The sequence below is a fragment of the Solea solea genome, chromosome 17, assembly GCF_958295425.1.
Source record: "Solea solea chromosome 17, fSolSol10.1, whole genome shotgun sequence".
In the NCBI taxonomy this organism is placed as follows: domain Eukaryota; kingdom Metazoa; phylum Chordata; class Actinopteri; order Pleuronectiformes; family Soleidae; genus Solea; species Solea solea.
In genome coordinates, this window is record NC_081150.1 from 18,328,467 (window position 1) to 18,343,299 (window position 14,833).

At 42.0% G+C, this 14,833-nt stretch overlaps 1 protein-coding gene across 1 annotated transcript in view; it reads left to right on the plus strand.

Annotated features, from left to right (window-relative positions):
* LOC131443931 (exostosin-1) overlaps positions 1 to 13,779 on the plus strand; it is a 184,771-nt gene extending 170,992 nt beyond the window's left edge. The window contains exons 11-13 of the mRNA XM_058614020.1: positions 7,061 to 7,221; positions 8,404 to 8,575; positions 12,991 to 13,779. Coding sequence (XP_058470003.1) covers positions 7,061 to 7,221; positions 8,404 to 8,575; positions 12,991 to 13,176 — 519 coding nt within the window. The 3' untranslated portion in view covers positions 13,177 to 13,779. The remainder of the gene's footprint in view (positions 1 to 7,060; positions 7,222 to 8,403; positions 8,576 to 12,990) is intronic.
* The last annotated feature ends 1,054 nt before the right edge of the window (positions 13,780 to 14,833 follow it).

The window sequence follows — 14,833 nt, forward strand, 5'->3', positions numbered from 1 at the left end:
CGCGGTGAGGGGATTTATTCAAAGGGGATGAAATATGTCAAGTGAGTGAAAATGTGCAAAAGAGAACAATTGTTTTATTAGGACTTTTCATATTATAATACCCTTACAGGAAGAATAGGGTTGCCAATTTCACAATGACACTGTTTCAGCTCATTAAATGTGCGGTAATCCCGCGAAGAGAGATTAGAGACGAGGAAATGACTGAAAAGAAAACCTGACAAAGCTTTTGTCTCGCATTGGGCGACCAAGCATGCTGCTGCATTATGCCCTTTGGAAGACATTTCCAGTGTGGCGCATATGGAAATGGTTTTCCAACAGCAGTGGAGCAGAGCTGTAATCCTCCACTCATTTAAAGAAATCACCATGTAGTCACTGAGCACTTTCTGTAGCAATTATTATTTTAATCATTATGCGGGGTTTTCAATATGGACTTCAGCCATCTGTCACAATAGTCATAAGTTCAAAGAGAAGACTGTGATATTACCAGGGTACCAAGGTTCAAGTAATACATATGAATATTTAGTACATGTAACTTTGTTCAGTGTTCCTTGAACCATTAATTGTTTCAGTGTTTCGTGTCAAAAGTGACCAGTGTCAACACCATCCATCATTGTCAACTGCTTATCTGGGATCTGGTTGTGAGGGTAGCAGCTCTAGCAGGGGGCCCAAGACTTTCCACATCGTCAAGCACTGACTGGGGGTTCCCCAGGTGCTCTGATGCCAGTGAGGAGATTGGTCACCACCTAGTCCTTGGTCTGCCCCTAGGTCTCCTCCCAGTTGGACATGACAGGAACACCTACCTTGGGAGTTGCCCCTGTGGCATCTTTACCAGGTTCCCAAACCTCCTCAACTGGCTCCTTTCCACACAAAGGTGCAGTGGCCCTTCTCCGAATCCCTCCTGGGTTGCTGAGCTTACCCTATCTCTAAGGGACCCTAGCCACCCTTGTGAGGAAACCCATTTTGGCCACTCGTACTCATGATTTTGGGTTGGAATGAAGATCGACTGGCAGATCATGAGCTTTGCCTCTTGGCTCAGCTCCCTTTTCATCACAACACAATACCGCTCCCCCTACTCCGATTCTCCAACCAATCACACGCTCCGTTGTTCCCCTTACTCGTGAAGAAGACCACGAGATACTCCGAAAAGGCAATCCATCGATTTCCTACTGAGAACCATGACCTCCAATTTAGAGGTGCTGATCATATCCTCACAAAAAACATAAATTGTGTAGGCATACAGTATATGGGGATTTTCTCCATCTGTTGTATGATAGTATAGTGTCATCAACATTTTTTTTTGTTCAGATGCTCAGTGTGGAGTATACCATGAGGTCTTGAGGCGATAGAGCTTCAGTAGCTAATGTCAAGCAATCCCGTTGTGCATTTCTCGGTAACCAAAACTATGCCATTTTGGCAGGAAGCCTTACAGTTCAAATCCATACACGCTACGTACAGTACACGACAGGCAATATTTGTGTTTGCCAGTTGTATTCATAAAAAGTAAAGATGATGTATAGTCAAGGTCGAGTAAAGGGAAGACATTTTACCAAAGATGCTGAGTGGTAGCGAGGATGGATCACTGCCATCACGCAAGTTAACAAACAGGTTACTAATATTGTGTTTATTTTACATGCCTTTACTGCAGTAGTAAGCGTTCTCTGGAGTAGACTGAGGGTCTGGAAGCATGTCCTCTATGGCTGTTTCCAGACTTGTGAAAAGCACCAGGGGGCGGTATAAGGCTCAGATATATTCGGTCTGTCAGGTTTTGCGATATATGGCTCGAAATCCATTAACTTTAGGTGCACTGTGAACTCCAGACGGCTTGAAAATGCTACTGGTGCCATTCATTTTTGCAGTAGCTAATCCTGCCAACATGAGGTAAACAATCTTAGTCACGTGATGTCTCTATAAGATAAAACACAATAACTATGCTTTTGGAAAGTAATTCAATCAGGCCGATTAGACCAAACATACCTCCATAAATATGCATTGGTGAGTACTTGTATTTTTGTATGCATTCTCAAAATATGAATCTCGCCACATGTAATTCATGTTTATTCTATGAATTAAACAGGGCAAGATTCATATTTTTCATGTTTCCTTAGCGAGATTGTGAGCTCACGAAATGATCTTCAGTTCGTTGTGCTTGCGCCTCAGCCTCATGAAAACAATAACAACAAGATATGGTGATGTTTCCGGTAGGTGAAGCCTCTCCCACAGCTCGCTGCTGCGCTGCCTCTGGAGTCATCATTCTACATTATTCTGTTTGTTCCTACAGAGTGTGACATATCACAGCGGGTTTAAAATGATTTCTGAACATCATTTCACAACCTCAGAGTGATATTTCTCCAAGCTTGAGCCCTCGATTTTTCCTCACTTGAAGTAGAGTTGTTAACAAAAAAAAAAAGAGGTGTCATTACTGTTAAGACAAGCCTCAAAATTCACACATTAATTATGGTTAGCAACACTGTTTCGAAGGTGTATACGAGTAGTAGAATCCCCTTGGTTTCATATGAGCTACACAACATATGCATATAGTACAATATGTGTGATTAACCTCCACAGTTCCAAATGTACCCTATATTTTAAATAGTAATTACTATTTAATACAACCTGTGTGGATGTATGGGGAGCAGTAGATGACAGTTTTGTGTATTTCCCACTCTCATAAGAAGAGATATTGCAATCAAAGAAAGAAAGTCTCGGTTGAGTTGACACCAGATAATTTTGGGAGGTAGACAGTTTGACAGGACACTGTTTTGTTTTTAAATGCTACCAGGTCGGAGAGGGCGCTTTAAGAGCCTCACAGACCAGACGAGACAGTGTACCGCTGAGAGAAGCAGGTGAAAGGAGCTGTAATTCAAAGAAATGTTGACGACAACAACCCTGCACTGTAGACCTCACGCGCCATCTGGGGTTTTTTGCATCACACTGAGACCTGATTGCAAACTTTGCTGGATACAAAATCGAGTTCAAGAAACTCTTTCCCTCACTTTTATATCATCCTGAAAGCACACACAAGTTGACACTGAAAGCACTGCAGTGGCATCGCTTCACAGGCACAGCAGAATAAAAGAAAACAGATTGAAATTGAACTTCTCCAAACATTATTGGAGAGGAGCACGTGCCGAGGGAGGAAACGGGCTCTAAAAATATGATGTAACCCCCCCCTTTTCGTCTCACAACACTGGACATGTTAAACCCAAATGTCAGGAGAGATTTGTAACAGATCTATTGCTGGATTGACCCTCTGCTCCATGGATCAATACTGGCCTTGTAGAATCTGTTAGTATGTATCACACAATCTGGCATGGAAAGAGTTCTGGAAAACTCTGCTCCAATAAATGTTGCTGTGGAAATTGTATACGCACAGAACTAAAAATAGTTCTTAGGTTAGAATGATTCCCAAACACTGCACTGGGTTGTGTCCCTCAGATTATTATTTTTGCCTCCCCATAACATAATTGCAGAGTTTTCCCAACATATTACTGAAGATTTATGTGTATATGACCCATCTTGTCCCAACCCATAGGTGTAGTGCTGCTGTATACACACAAACGCTCCCTCTTTCGGTGCTGATAGTTTTGCTTGACAGAACCAGTTTTCCAATGAATGACACAGCATATATAAATGATGTAGGTTTTTGTTCCAAATACAGGATTAGGAGTGAGTGAAAATGTCCCTACATTATGCACAAATGTACTCTTGTCATGATTTATATTTCGATTTGGGTCATGATAGTTTAAAAAGTGGGACCTCATATAGTGAGAATTGTATTTATATGTAGATAAGATAAGACAAGACAGTAATTTATAAGTCCCACAATGGGGAAATTGACAGTGTCACAGCAGCAAAGACAGTAAAGATAAAGGTAATGCATAGTAAAAAGGCATTTTCACATCTGTGAATGTACAATATAGAAAATATCGACAATATCATATATGATACGATAGACCATTAAATTACTATAACCAATTAAGGGATTATTACATTATATTATACTCAGTTTACCAGGTATAATTGAATTGCAAAAATGGTGAGCAGCATTTGTGCCTCACAGCAAAAATGGTTCTTTGTATGAATCCCAGTTTAACAATTTAGATACAGATGGAAAATAAAAGGTGTATCAAGAAAATTTTACTCATCATCATGCATCCTTTTCTATCCGGAAACCAAAGTTTGTAAACAGACTAATTCCCTGCACCAAAGTCCATAGAGTAAATCACCATTTCTCAATCACAGCACACTGGTGTTGTTGATCGACAGTTGCTTCCATCACTAAGTCCAAATATGTTATCTGTGAGATATCATTGTTTAAAATGCACTGTTCAGCTTCACCTTAATGGCAAAAACTTACCAAATGAGGCAGCAGTAGATAAAAATGCAGTTATTGTCAACGGACTTCAGTTTTGAGGCCGAAAAAGGCTGTCTAACGGTGAGAGAAAGCGCCGACCATATTCCTGTGATACTGTAGATAGACTTAGGATGATATGATTTATTAGGTAAGCCCTTTGGGGAGTGGCTAAAATCGTTTTGTTTTTTTTCCTACTGTCCCTGATGGCGCCATGATATCAGTGAGAGTGAGTGTTCAGCTCACAGGCAGGTTAACAAAAATAGCTGCACACTGTGACCGCAAGCTCAGCAAAGTCACTGTTGACAATATGTCAATGGAACTATGGAATAAGATTTGTGTCAGTGTTATCAGACAACACAAAATTAATCACAAAATCAAAATGACTTTTTGTTTGCAGTGATTGTAATTTTGCTTACTCCAACTCTTTTGCGCTTGCGCTCCAAGCTTGTTCTTTGCGCTCCCTGGGTTTTTGTTTGCGATGCTGTCCATGGGCGGGGCTTAGAAAGCTGCATGCCGATTGGCTACTGAATTTTTGGCGCAAACTTGTTCATAATATCTCAAAGATAATCTGACTAAACTTTATATACTTACAATCATTTTAGTTATTACAAGTACCTTGTTGGATGTTGGCAGGGAAAACTTGGGGGAACGAGTTTCAGATGGACAGTGGCTCCCAGTGTCTACTTGCGGTCCATTGAGCTGTCGCTCCAAAACTCAGTAGCCAATCAGCGGGCAGCTTCCTAAGCCCCGCCCATGGACAGAATCGCAAAAGCAAAATTTCCGATCATTGCAAAGAAAAAGTGTATTTTCAAACAAATAAAATACATAATTTTAAATGATTTTAGAACTTAAGAACTTTAGAACTTAACAACTTAAGAAAAGTGTTGTTTGCTTCTTAAAAAGTGTTGTTTGATAATACTGACACAAATCTAATTCCATGTAGAACCACATGTTTAAAAAAAAAACTAACAATTTAATGTTAAACTTTGAGTTCATGAAATAAAAAAATAAAACGTATCATTATCATTATTGTTAACTACTATGTCACTACTTCACCCAAACCTAACTCTAACCCTACCCTAAAGCTCACTGTTGAGCACGAGGAAAGAAAACAAACACAGACACAATTTTAATCTACAAATCTCTGAGGGCAAAATTATATTTGCATGATATCATTAATCCTTTCAGCATGACTGCGGAGACACTTCTGACACATACAGTGTAAACACATGTACACACACACACACAGTACGGTTCATCACAGGTTACACACAGAATGACAGCTCCAACCTTTCTCCCGGCTCAGTGCTGCCACTTTACAGTAATTGCTCATGCGATTCATGACAGGAGCCACAAGGTATCGCTAAAGAACATCCACTTTCTGCGACGTCCCTCTGTCTCCCTCTGCTAGTCTGGTAATTAATTTCCTCTCCCAGCTCTTGAGATGGTGTGTGCGTGTGTGTGTCTGTGTGTGTGTTCGTTACTAAGTATTCCAGCGTGTGCTAATTCCCATTCTCGGGTGTATCGGCCCGTAACATCTCAGTGGTGTTTTGGAATTCAGAGCTGGCTCTTTCTCAGGAAGCCTCGGCTTCTTCAAGGTCACCACAGCCTGGAGACATCTCCACATGATATGCCCTCTTTATGGGGAAAGTGGAGCCCTCAAAGGGAGACACAGCAAGGGGGACAAGGTCCAATCTTTTACCCACTTGAAAGATGTCTTCCACCAGAGGGGTATGCACACACTGTCGGCACAGTGAGAGAAACTTTGGGTGCTGCTTTTGGAGATTTTTGTTGATGAGGATTCTGTATCAGGGTGGGAATTACAAGGTCCCTCGCGATACGCTGTCCACGATACCAATAATATCACGATACAACGACTCTGTGATAATCATATAGCGGTACATCACGATATCTGTCTAACTGAAGAAAACAAGACAACTGTGAAAAGTCAAGTGCAGGATTTAATCTATTTATTCACAACATAGAGAACAAAGGTCATAAAGTCTATGTATTGAACGTGGATGGAGCATCTCTTAATGTAGTTTTCTCCAAGCAAAACTATCAGCCCTGACTGAGGGAGTGTTTGTGTGTATACAGCAGCACCATAACTACTTATTGGGACAAGAAGGGTCAAAACTGCCCGGGTTCTTTGAACAGTACAAATTAACTTCAGTCATCTCGCTTTACTATAGTTTCCTCTGTTGGACTTGACATGAAATTAATCTCTTCCTGTATGCAGCACAGGAATGTCACCGGGCGACATGAGATAACTCAACTCCTTTTACACAGTTTATTATATTTTTATTTTATATCTGTTGATTTGATATGCATTTCATTTCATAGCACTTAGCAGTAGGTTTTTGTATTTTCATGTAGATGAAGATGTTTTGAGTGAGGAAAGGATTATTTTTAGCATCAGTTTAACATGGACAAAAACTTCCACCAAGTTCGATTAGGTAATAAAAGTCTTGCCTTGTTCCTGTCTCTATAATGTGATGGGCTCTTCATACATCATGCACCACCACTTCACAAAATGTAATGAAATTCTTCAGCGGGTAATCTCGCTGACAGAGAGTTGACAGAGAGTTCTTCTTTCTTCTCCTTTTCCCTAATGTTGCTTTAACTCCTGTCACCCGTATGCTTGATTATCTCTATATTCAGTTGTCTTCTTCTTCTTCTTTTTCGTCTCTCTCTCCGTCCCTGCAGGTGGATTTTGCTTTCATTGTATGGCAAAGTTTTCCAGAGCGTATCGTAGGTTATCCAGCGAGGAGCCACTACTGGGATAGTTCCAGATCTCGCTGGGGCTACACCTCCAAGTGGACCAATGACTACTCCATGGTCCTCACGGGAGCAGCTTTCTACCACAGGTTAGAGGAGGTCACGTGATCTCAACTGGTTCTATGTATGGATGCAGTGATGTTACATGAACTTACAGATTACATAATAACCTTACTTTATACCCTGTATTTATGCAGTGTCACTTGATATAAACCCTTTTATTTCCACCCCCCCTATTTCTAAGGCCATTAAAGCTCAGTCATCTAAGAAATCATCTCCCAGGAAATACTTCTCCACATGATACAAACCTCATTAAAAGTCATGTCTCACCAGTCGCACTTTATTTTTTTACTGAGGTACTTGAACAGGAAATGAGATGTGATCATTCTCCACTTCTCTGTTATGTCATGAAATGATTGTTAAACACACAAAGCCGAGGGCTGAAAGGAAAAAAGCCGAACGGCACAGAAGAATGTGTTGCGCTCTGAAGAGGTCTGAAGCGTCTTGTCACGCAGATAAACAGCTCGGTCTTTGTTCCATTGTCTGGACGCTCAGTGCAGCACGTTGGGCCTTTTGTGAGACACTCAAATGCCAAAGCAGTGTGTGTGTGTGTGTGTGTGTTCATGTCTATATGAATTTGTATTCATTACCTCTTTAGGACCTTATCTGCCATAAATACTGTACTTGTTGGAACCAGTAGTCCTCATAGAGACCAAAACCTGGCCCTAATGAGGCAGAATCTCTGAGGAACTGGTTAAGTTTAGTGTTAAGGGTAAGGGTAAGGTTAAGGCTCAGGCTCAGGTTAGGCATTAACTAGTTATAGTTAAGGTTGGGGATAAGGCTTTATTTAGGCTGTCCATTGGAAGTCAATACAGAGTCCTAAGAAGTCGGTTATGGTACGTTCCATTTACATTTGAAGTCAGAACTAGGTTCTGGGAACTGGGAACCTCCAAGAAGACCGTGTGCCAAATATATACTACAAACAAACAGTATAGCAACATAAAGATTCAACAGTTCTGTGTGTCCAACTGATTAAATATGGAAAAAATAAGACAGAAGTGCAATTAACAACGTTTTGCTCATTGACATGAGTGTCAGTGTGATATGGTGTGTGAGCTTTCCTAATGGGAAATCAGAAAAAAAGACTTCCGACTACAACTGGAATGCACCATAATCTTGTGGTCCCATGTTGCTGAGACTACACAGAAAAAAAGAGTAAGTCCTTTCCTAATCTGTCTTGTAAATAACGCGACTTTGTACGACTCTGTCAGGTACTACCACTACCTGTTCACGCATCACATCCCGACCAGCCTGCTGACCATGGTGGACCGCATGGCCAACTGCGAGGACATCCTCATGAACTTCCTGGTGTCGGCCATTACCAAGCAGCCGCCGATCAAAGTCACGCAGAAGAAGCAGTACAAGGAGACCATGATGACCCAGGTAGGTGAAGTCTAAGCTTGTCAAATTAAAAGCTGTTGTGTACTCTTTTGTTTTTGTCAAATTCTGTTCAAATGTGTGATACATCTTAAAGGAAACATTGACACTGAGATGAAACTGTTCATTAAAGCAGTATCTTCTCAAACCTGGGGGCCCACACAGCCCTGCATTTTTTTTAGAAGTTTCCCTGCTGCAAGACACCTGGGTCGTTACCAGGCTTTTGCAGAGCCTGTTGATGAGCTGACTATTTGAATCAGGTGTGCTGGAGCAGGGAAAACTTCTAAAACATGCAGGTCAGTGGGTCCTCAGGATGAGGCTTGCAGCATATTCTTTAGCTGGGAGCAGAGAAAAGGAAAGGTTTCAGAACTTTTTCCATTTAAAATGTATCACTGTGGACGCAGCTGTTGGTTTGACTGCGTCCATCATGTTGCATCACAGATTTGAAAGCAGATTCAGTGAGTGACCAAACTGAAGCTCGCTGAAGAACCCACGTTTCATTTAAGACATCCGATATCCCTCTGTGTGTTTAAGTGCCCTCCATTTCCCTTTTTTAAGTGAATTATGGAAATATCAATTCATTTTTGCTTCACTTTAAAGCGGCTATGAAAAGCTGAGGCCGTATATCTTAGAGAATAAAGGCCCGACTGCCAGAGTCATTTCCTTATAAAAGGAAAAGACGATAAAAAGCGCTTCACATTTTCTCACGTTGGATAAAAGAGAAGAGGCGCTTTAGGCTATATACAGTTCTGACCTTCTCTGTGGGAGATCCCACTGTGTGTGTGTGTGTGTGTGTGTGTGTGTATATATACTTCCTGTGGCCTGCCTTATGTCAGGCTCTGATTGATAGCCTGACCACAGGCAGTACGATGACTCGGCAGTATGGACTCAGTGATTAATGTCTTAATTGTGAAGGCAGCATGGCAAAGATTTACACGTATACCTTCCCTCCTTCCTTCCCTTGCTCTCTCTCTCTCTCACTTTCTCTCTCTTTTGTGTCTCTATTTTTCTTGCTCCCTCACTCTCACCCCTGATTTGTTACTTGGCCTCCAGCTACGGCAGATAGGAGACATTTAACACAGGAGGTGATGGAGGTTGACATCTTGAGGGAAACTTTGACCGGGGGAAGTAAAGTTTTGATGAAGTAACAGAAGTCGTGACCGGAGCTAAAACAATTCTGAGACCAAGCGCGGGCTTGTGATACAATTTATTTTTCTAGAGATACAGTAAAACACCTTCACTCGCCACTGCTGCAAGTTTACAGTGGTTATTACTTTTCTAATGTAATTAAGATTTTTTTAATTATTTTGAATTAAATGTACCTGCTGGTCCAGAATCTTCACTGGTGCTATATTGCTGTGCAGTTATGTTATAATCTATCTGACCACTTTTCTAGATAATCTCCAGCCACTAGAGGCTGCACTGACAACGAGGAAGAACACTATAGAGCAAATGCTGCCCTAATTTAGTTTAATTTGATTCATTGGTTTATTTTGTAGCTGCAGACATTTCCCTGACTTTTTTGGTAGTTTTTGTTTCCCCACCTGACCTCTACAACTCCAACCCTCGCCACCCTCCTGCAGCTCAGAGGATGAAGCTTCTTCTTCCTCCGAAACTGCCCTGCCACACTTTAACAAAGGGGTCTCTGCCCTCCCACCTTGCCCTCGTATCCGCCCCCTTTTTTCCCAATTCATCTCCCAGCAGCAGCAGCAGCCGCCCCCGAGCCCAGTCCTCATCTCTTCCCCACCTGTTGTCGTCCATCATCATCAGGTAACCAGGTGTGGACACAGATCCGCAGGAGACAGTTTCCCCGTGGCTTTTTTAAGAAGCTTCACTTCTTCAACTGTTGAGAGGGAACCACACACAAGCACATCATGCTGGAAGAGTATTAACAGAGTGTGTTTCCGCTCGCTTCTGGCACTGAATCTCATCACACCTCTTCAGACAAAGTAACAGGCTTATAAAGATGCAGATGATCCCCCGCTGTTGTGAAGCCCTTTATTTAGTAGCCAGTTTGGTTTGAATTAAAAAAAAAAAAAAAAAATGACTTACTCTGGAGAACCTGAAGGTAAATGTCAGTGCAACAAAGCAGTTGTTGGCTGTAAACATCTCACCAAGGACTATTCTATTTTCCTGTTTCTAAAAAAAGGGAGTGTGGTGCAGCCTGTCGTCAGTCGCAGCCTATTTTTGCTGTAATGTCCTCTCCGGCTGCGCAGAGTGAGTTTATTTGGACCAACTCACTGACTGATGGACTGAGAAACCTGCTTGTTAGAGGCAAACAGGGACGACAGGCAAGCTGTACTTTCTAACAATATGTGAGACTCGTATCCCCACCCCCCCCTTAATATTTCCTACCTGTGCTGTCTGTGACTTCCCGTTGTGTGCCGGAGTGTCAGCAGCAACTCAGGAGGATTCCCGCAGAGTGATCCAGCTGGTCAGGTCGAGCGGCTCTGTCACTGTGATGAACCTGGATTCTCCGGGGAGAAAACAAATAGTGACAAATATGTTTTGCGACGAGCAACGCCTTCCTGTCTGTGTCCTGACAAGCTGTCCGCGATAAGGAGCCGCTTTCCCGGCGAGGTTCATTCAAATGACATTGGAAGGGACACCTTTGCTTCCCCGATCTGGGATGCGGGGGGGGGAAAATCCCCCGTCTTGTCAGTGTCTGATTGTGTCGTAGCCAATATGTCAGTGTGTCTAAGTCTTAAAGTGGGGTTTTACTCAAAATAGTTTTTTTTTTTGGGTTCCCTTCAAGAACAGTTGTGTACAGATTTAGATGCATGGGCTCAGACGCACACCAGGAAATCAATCAAATCAATGCAATATAATTATTTGTTTCATGTAGACATTCAATTTCACTTAGAAATTAGAATGAGCCAAATCTATCATTTCTTACTTTAGTCTCGTTTCACACATATTTCTTTCTTTCGTTAGTGGTTGCAACAGCTGATAACATATTTGAGTGTCCAGTTAAAGACCCTGGTTTACTTGCGTGTCACGGTCCTGTTGTATCCCACTTCACCACTGGGTGACGGTACAAGTCTGAACACTTGGAATAGGATGCATTCCTACCAAAGAAGAAGAAGAGAACGCTGCTACAGCCGTTTCGAGCGGTTCACAGCTGAAAGGGGGCGTCAGCCGGTTCATGGGTTGCCAGGTCGAGGCTCGGATGACTGTCCTCAGCGACTACTTCTTCTGTTGTCGAAAACGGGGCTTTTACTCCACCTACTGGTGAGGGTGGAAATTCAGCCCGTGCATTCGCTGTCCATGCGCACCCAACACGCTCTTTGCACGTGGCTCCAAAATCTGGCATTGCACAATGGGTATACCAGTATACCAGGGCCTTTGAAAACCAGAGCAATAGAACTAGGCTACCATGTTCTTGGGTACCCCAGTGCTTGACCTGGCAGAGATTTGAACCAACAACCCTCTATTTAAAAGCCCAATTCCCTTTTAATTCACACACACATATATGTAAATACAAAAAAGAAAAAAAAAGAAAACAAGCATGCGGGAGAGTGCACTAGAACCCAATGGGGGACTAAATGAAAACCACACAGTCCGGAAAATGTACCATGTACTATATAGACACTCAAAGATCACTCTTAGACATTGAGGAAAACATATCAAAAAATAATAATACACAGTAGAATATTTAGGCGATTAATCAGTATAAAATTATGCAAGCGTTGATTAAAATATGCACAATTGTTTCCCACAACAGTGATCAACATTCCAACTGACTTTGAGATGTTTTATATAATGGAGGATGAAGGCTCATGACTCCTCTGGTTAAATAATTAGAAAAGGTTTTATTGAGGACATGCAGGTTATAGAGCGATGGAGGGTAGTTACAATTCTGATTAGCTTCTTCTCTAATTTTATTTTCTCCCTGTTTTTTCTCCCCATTGTTGATGGAAACTACATGCACTCAGTACTCGACCCAGGTCACGTCAACCCAGCATCTGTTACTGAAGAAAAAGAGTTTTTCAGTTCAACAGGCAAAACCTAAGATCTTTGGACGGTGGCTCAGTGGTAGAGAGTGTCGACTTTCAGCTGAAAGGTTGAGAGTTGCTCGTTCTCCTCCTGACAGCTGTGGCCGCAGCACGTGAATAAGTCTGAGAGATGTGTGACTGAAACATGAGTGGGTCATCAAGACATTTACCAAATTTTTATAACAATGAGAGGAAGAAGTGTAGAGGGGAGGTTAACTCTTCTGTTTCACATTCATCTTTGTTGTTAGTTTTTTCTCTTCCACAACATTACACAGTCAGGATTGCTGTCACCATCCTCGTGGTGTTACATTATCACCTGCTGCAGAGCTGTGTTGACTGTTTCCTCACTTCTTTCCCCTCCTTCTCTGTGTGTCTCTGTCTTTTCCATCTCTCTCTCTTTCTCTCTCTCTCTCTGTAAAACGAAAGGGCTCCAAGGCGTCTCGCTGGGCCGACCCGGACCACTTCGCCCAGCGTCAGACCTGCATGAACGCCTTCAGCCACTGGCTGGGCTTCATGCCCCTGGTGCACTCACAGATGAGGCTGGACCCTGTGCTGTTCAGGGACCAGGTTTCCATCCTGAGGAAGAAATACAGAGACATCGAGAGGCTGTGAACGCACACAGGGAGGCAAGACTAACACACAGAGAGTTCTCATTTTGAACCTTGTGAAGGGAAAACTCATTCACATGGACAGGAAAATACTAATAATGCAGTTAACTGCACAAAAAGACGACTCGATTGCGTCGGTGCGGTTGAGTTCCTGTGCGTTACCTCTCATCTGTGACTGAACACATGAACATGTGAATGCATGGACGCACATGCAAACGAAGACCTGGACACTTTGGAGGCCGTCGTGACCGCAGACGTACGATAATGTGTTGCATGGTTTGAAAACGGACCTGAAAAAAAATGTAACGTCTTTTATTTATTTTTTTATTTTCAGATAAAGATATGTCTATTGTGGATATCATAATATAGAGTTAAAAAAGGGTTCAAGAGATTGATAAGTTATAGGTTTTATTTATGAAATCCAAAGTCACTTTGATGTCCAGAACAGATACCTATACAGTACGGGAAGGAAAAAAAAGGGACAAATAACTGCTGGATCGGGCTGCACAAACAGCTGCTTCCCCAAAAACACCCACAGACAATGGCGATACGCCGTGTGTACACTATTGTAGATTTTTAGCACAGGTTCCTGTCTGTATGAAACAAATGGAAAAAAATAAAATAATGTAATAAGACGAAAGGGCAGGTGTCCGTTGTTCCTTCCTTTCTTATTTTCCTTTCTACAGTTTTTGGGTTGTAGTTTTTCTGGTGTCTGATTGTCTGTGCCATTCATTTAAGGATCAAACAACTCAATCAGTGGCATTTATAACATGTTTGTAGTGTCCAATACAACTGCCTGTGGTTCAACTGCATTGGGCAAAAAAAACCTTAAGATCCATAAAAAGTCATTTGCACAATAAGGAGGAAATTGAAATACCATATAATGCTCCAACAAGGAAAATACATTTAATATTTAGTAAATAAAAATTGAATAAAATTGGATGTAATAGTTGCATTTCAACCTTCTTTCTTTATTATTATCTAATTACACATAGAGGAGAAAAAAATCACTTCAGGTCTTGATGAACAAACACGGGTTTAAAGTTTTGTTATCCATTATTGTAACAACATCAAAAACCACCATAATATACAAGGGTGGGCTGAAACTAACCCTAACCCAACTGCATTGTTTCCTTCCAAATAAGCCCACATGTTGTAGCTTGAATATTAGCACTAGGGACATTTCGTGAACATGGAGCAAATTTGGTACCATGTCAACAAACGTCTGCAGAAAAAGAGGTTTTCGTCCCCAACGACATTCATACTGACATGGTTGCTCCATGAGGGGATGATGCTCCAGCTTTTTCAACTGTGGAATTGTAGGAAGGTGAATTCAAGAGGGGTAGGGAGAGTCCCAAAGATGACCCAAGGTCTTGACGTCTTGCCACAGGCGCCACCCAAGAAAACACTGATGGTGTTCACCACATAGTGATGGATGACTGTCGTTTGACTCTTCATCAGATAGACAATGCTGTAAACATCTACCGTGAAAGACTAGAGGACATTCTGCACAAGGAACTTGGCGTGTTGGCGGTTTCCACACAACTTTTCGACACCTGATCAAAAGCACACCAGGCTGGTCACGTCGCAGGAGAACTTTTAGACACATTGTGTGGAACGTTTCCTAACCCAGGATGAGTGTTGGGTCCACCACTACAAGC